Consider the following 5,236-nt stretch of genomic DNA (forward strand, 5'->3'; position numbering starts at 1 on the left):
AAACTTGGATGCCGTTGCGCAACTCCGGGTGTCCAGGCTCGCCACCCCACTTGGGCTCGCCCTTCCCAGCCCCGCCTGGCTGCCACGCGAAGCAGTGACCTCCGGCCTCTCTGCGAAGCCCTTACTCACACCGGGCACTGGGGATGTGCGCACCCCCGATGAAAAGCAGAGCTCTCGCGACTATTAAACCCGCGCGCAGCTGAGCCAGCTCGCACCCAGATTGGACCGTCACCCCACCTTCCAGAGATGGGCGGCGGGATTCCTACGCTGGGGCAGACTGGGTTCAGAACGCTCCCGGGATGCTTGAGGCGAGAATAAATCAGTAAGGAGACATTATTTGCTGTTCACATATCACCCACTTTATGTAAATAGATTATACAGACACAATGTTCCCTTCCACAGGCGGTAATCAGGTACACTTTTGTACACACACACACACACACACACACACACACACACACGCACGCACTCCACGAACCAAACAACTATATTACACCTCGCTGAAACATTCACGTCTTAAAATAAGAGGGGGATATAATTGCTCTAAAATGCCCTTAATGCAATATATAACGTACAAAAATATCTCTATATATTTGAAGTTACAAAATAATCTTGACAGCAAGAAACTTAAATACTGATAGTTAACTCTGTATGTACGTACAACACAAATTGCACTTTTCCTCTCTAGGTTTTGGAAAGTTCAAGTAATAATATTGAGGCTTGCGCCCCGGTGGGGTGATACCCCGTGAGAAATGGGTTTGTGGATGGGCAAGGCAGTGGCTCAGACCCCCGCCCCGAGGGCCCTGCGCCCCAACCCGTCCCCAGGGAGGAGGGACCCAGCTCCTGATCAGAGTGAGGAAACCATTATCCTCAAAGGGAAGGTGGTCCTGCAAAGCCAGGGCTCTGGCCAGATGATGCGTCCTCGACTTGAAATCCCTGCAGGACTGAGTCTCAGCCTGGTCCGCAGCCGAAGCTTAGGAGTCTAAATCCTCCGGAGGGTGGCGAGCACTCGGTGCACCTTGGAGCCAGAAGCCACGCGTGCCTGTGGCTGGGAAGACACCAGAGTCCGGTCTTGTCTGGTTTCCAGCAGGGAACGACGACGTCGGCGGCCGTAGCCCTGGGGGCTGATCTTGCTTCGAGGGGCGACGCCGTCCTTGTCCTTGTCTGTGAGCTGGTAGATCTGGTGCGCCAGCTTCTGCACTGTGCACGTCCCGAATCGGCAACCAAAGCTTCGGAAGCCCTGCCGGTGACGCTTGACTCGGTTGAGGACGATCTTGGGACCACTGGGGAGGAAAAAGAATGCAACTTGAGACCCCTATCAGGCACAGCTTTCGAGCCAGGAGCCAAGGAGAGCCATTGGAGGATCTGAGAGAAGCGGAAAGTGTTTCCACTAAGTTGTGATTCAGCCCAACACCCCAGACCCCTGCTTCAGTTACCTGGCCTGACGAATGCGAGAGAGGCTCTCCAAGTTCTGTGGCCCAAGGGCCCTCTGGACCGACCCGGCCTTCGCGTTTTCGAGCCCAGGGAAGTTGCTGCTGGGCACTGGCAGTTCTCTCTTTCCACGACTGACAGTCCATTTACTCCATCTTAAAAAACACAAGCAGACCCGATCAGCGTGCGTCCGGAAGATTCCACTCCCAATCACTTTTAACCCCTGGGGACCGGCAGGCAGGTTATCCCTTGTCTGCCAGTAGCGAGACTAGGGAAAGAGCTGCCCAACTCACTTCTTTAGGGTCTCAGACGCCCCGTCGAGCTGCGCGGCGTCCGTACCCAGGAAGGCCAGAGAGCCCAGGAACATCAGGGCGACAGAAACCAGTTTCATTCCGGCGATGCACAGACCCTGGAAAAGTCGAGAAGAGTTGAGCATTTGCACCAGAGAAGCTGCACTGCCCGGGCGGGGCACGGAAGGCAGGCGCGAGCCCCGGCGCGGGCTGCCTCTGTCCGCGCTCCGCCAGGCTCCCACGCTTATCTCCCTTGGGCGCACAGAGGCGCCAGAAGCGTCGCGGCCGCCCAGAGGGTGACAGGCCCCGCAGGGGCGGCCGCTGCACAGCGTCAATCTCCCAGGAGTTTCCGGCTCAACTCCCTGGGACTTGGGTCATGGAGCAGAGAGGACTAGGTCTGTTCCGCCCCATTTGTGTGCACGAGCTGGGCTGGGATGTGGGGTGTACCCCAAATAGGATCCCGCAAAGTAGGCTGTCCTCTTCACCCAGCGCTCCCAGTTTCCGGCTTCAGAAAAGCGCCCCCGCCCCCGCTGTGCACCTACCTGCTGAAAGGGTGATCCGCCAAGTCCTTGGAGGAGAAAGTCCCAGACGTCCTTCTGTCAGTGGCGAAACCCCAAAGTCCAAGATTGACTGTGGTAAGAAGACAGAAGTGGTAAGGCCAGAGCTGCTCTGCCTAGTGTCACCAAGAAACCACTCAGCGCGGCCAGCTCTGGTTCCTGCGCTTTATAGAAGCGCAGGGGACGGGGGCGGGGCTTGGACTGCCCTCTAGCCCTTCCTTTCCTCGGGCGCGCGCGCACGCTCCTCCATGCGGGTGCACGTATTGCTTTCCAGTGGGTGTGGGATTGGAGGGTCTCTTGTGCCCGCAGGGCTCAGAGACAAGCTCCAGATTGGTGCAGGAACTGCCGCAGCCTTTATTCTCTGGCATATGATTCGGACAGAAAGGGAAGAAGCGCCTGCGCGGCTTGTGGGGGTGCTTATTGCAGAATTTATACATCCCCAGAGTGGGGGGCTTCCTGGGATAGCGCTGCAAGAGTCAGAAGGGTCGGGATGACCGCGCGGTCCTTAAATGGAGCCTCGTGCCCGCCGGTTCAATGACTGGTCCCAGCCTGGATTCAGACTCCTATGGAACTGCAGAGGAAAGGTACAGTACAGACAAGCGTGGGGCTCGCCAGCCCCCTAGAGCAGCCGGGACCTGGGGTTCCTAGATGTGCTAATAAGATTTCACAATAAGGGCAAATCTTGAAGCTGCTGCAGTAAGAATTGGGATTTGGAGGGGGTAGTTAACTGAAGTTTTAGTATTTATGTGCCTCTTTGGAGATACAGGAATAACCAAAATTAGAAAGAGATAGCATTTTATCTCCCCACCCCGTAATCCAATTATGCCTTATAAGGTTATAACCTGAGAGTTTGCCTGGCTGCTTTCATTCACCCATTGTAAACGTGAGGACTGGCTGCCAAGAGCACACTAATGCTTCACGTATGTTAATCACCTTACAGTTTACTAAGCACAACAACCTCCCAGTGTCCTTTGATCTTGACAATCGCTCTCAAGTTAGGTGAGGAAGGTAGTATCACTTTTTTCATTTCACCCAATATAAAACTGAAGTTCCAAGAGCTGAACTTTATTGTGCCAGTCACACTAAAGGTAGGAAGCAATAGACTCCTAGTTCTGCCTGGTTAAGCAAGCCCTGATTGGGGTGCGGTGGCATGGATTCTTCTAAGCTGGGGTCACTATCTCAAGAGACAGAGGAGAGTTCCAACCCCCACCCAAAAAATGTGCCTGTTCATGATGAATCAGTTTGAACATGTTTGTCACCGTTTGTGCTTGTCCCTCACAGCGTCTTGACATTTTTAAATTTATTTCCCTTCTGAAGTCCAAAAGGGAAAGCAGCCCCTAGGGTGCTCCCTTCTTGCATGCCGATCTCTAATGTCCTGTTACCAGCTACTCCATTCACATGTCCTGGAGCCCCGTGACTAGACTGAGAGGCTTCAGACTAGATTGGCTTCTAGTCTTCACTCCCTGGTTTACTCTTGCATGGTCACGTCCTCGCTGTAGCATCCCCATCTAGTCCAGCAGAGCTCTAAGTTTCCTACCTAACCTGCCATAATAGTCCTGAGACCAAACCACAGCCACGGCACCTGAATGCTGGTTCTAAGAACCTTGCCCCACAGCTTGTTCTAGGCTGAGCACTGCTGGCTCAGCCACCTTATGGCTCTAGGATGAAACCATGGATATTGCACCTGGGAAGAAATGGGTACATCAAGGTTATTCATTCAGAGGATTCTTCCCAGAGTCAGTCACCTGAGTAGACTTGCAATTCAACTGAGGGCAGGGGACAGATTTGAGACACTAGCTCTGGGGATGGCTTGGGACATGCTAAGGGTCAGTGAGGTGCAACTGGGAGAACTGATCAATCTCTGGATACCTGCAGGACAGTCACTGCAGTGGCCAAGGTCCCATGGCTGGTCTATCTGCACTACAGACAACCCATATTACTATGAGCTGGCTAGTGTCAGGAGCTTCCCCAGCCTAATTATTGTTTTTTTCACTTACTCGCCTCCTATTTCCATCTCTTCCTTTTGTTTTGTCCCCAAATCATCTTCACACACATCATGTTCTGGACAAGTTGTCAGTTTCTGAAGATGCAACTTACCTGTCTCCAGCTTCCAGCTGAGTCTCTGCCAGGTCATATTTTATTTTCGTTTCCCCGTGCGTGCCTTGGGCTGCCCAGGAAGCCAAGAACGGCTGGACTCTGGTCCACAGCCAGCAAAAGTCCCGAAATCTGGACTCTATCCTTCTAGTCCCTGCAAGCCCTGAGGGTTTCCATCTGCTGGCAATTCTGTGACAACCTTTCCTCCTAGATATGTTCTTCAGAAACACCTATGATTCTTGGAGGAAACTGATCTCTTGATTCTGAGTGGAGTGGGAGTACATCAGGAATCAAACTCCTCTTTGAGCTGCAGGCGGCTTCAAGAAGGAAAGCAATCCCAGGATTGCTGGGCTCCACTAAACTGCACTGACTAAGCCAGTGGCAGGAATTGTCAGACATTCCTAACTGGGACTCTGGGCACATCCACAATCCGCCTGCATGCTCATGGTCACTCTTGAATTTAAGTGCTTTGTCACTTGAAAACAATTTTTTCTTTACATGAAGTTGTGGATTGGCAGTTTAGGGGATCTTGCTGGAAAGCCTGCATCTTGGAAACTGTTGTTTATGGGTGAGCATGAGGAGGGGCCAGAGTGTTCCTCAAAGTGTCAAGGGGTTTAAGTAGAAAAAAGATAAACAGTTCCCCAAATCTGGCCATCTTTTTTTCTTTTCTTTTCTTTTCTTTTCTCTTCTTGTGGAATCAAATTGCCTTTTTTAATCATTGTAGATGGGGTTAAAAAAAAAAGTCACTAAATGAATGTGTTTTGGATTCAGTGGGCCTATCGAGAAGGAAACACCATAGTGGTTTTTTAACATTTTTTAATCTTTTTATTTTAAAGGGAATCATACAAAACAATAAAATGGAAC

The 5,236-nt window shown here is 51.9% G+C and overlaps 1 protein-coding gene across 1 annotated transcript; it reads right to left on the bottom strand.

The window, feature by feature from the left end:
• Positions 1 to 333: 333 nt before the first annotated feature.
• Positions 334 to 2,431, bottom strand: Adm (adrenomedullin). The gene is made up of 4 exons (XM_003465694.5): positions 2,264 to 2,431; positions 1,725 to 1,840; positions 1,437 to 1,586; positions 334 to 1,283 (listed from the first exon to the last, which is right to left on the bottom strand). Exons 2-4 carry the CDS (start codon positions 1,820 to 1,822, stop codon positions 983 to 985), a joined length of 549 nt encoding a protein of 182 aa, XP_003465742.1. The 5' UTR covers positions 1,823 to 1,840; positions 2,264 to 2,431; the 3' UTR covers positions 334 to 982.
• Positions 2,432 to 5,236: the final 2,805 nt, after the last annotated feature.

This window comes from Cavia porcellus, unplaced genomic scaffold (genome assembly GCF_034190915.1).
Source record: "Cavia porcellus strain 051 isolate PalLab524CR breed Dunkin Hartley unplaced genomic scaffold, mCavPor4.1 scaffold_6, whole genome shotgun sequence".
NCBI lineage: Eukaryota > Metazoa > Chordata > Mammalia > Rodentia > Caviidae > Cavia > Cavia porcellus.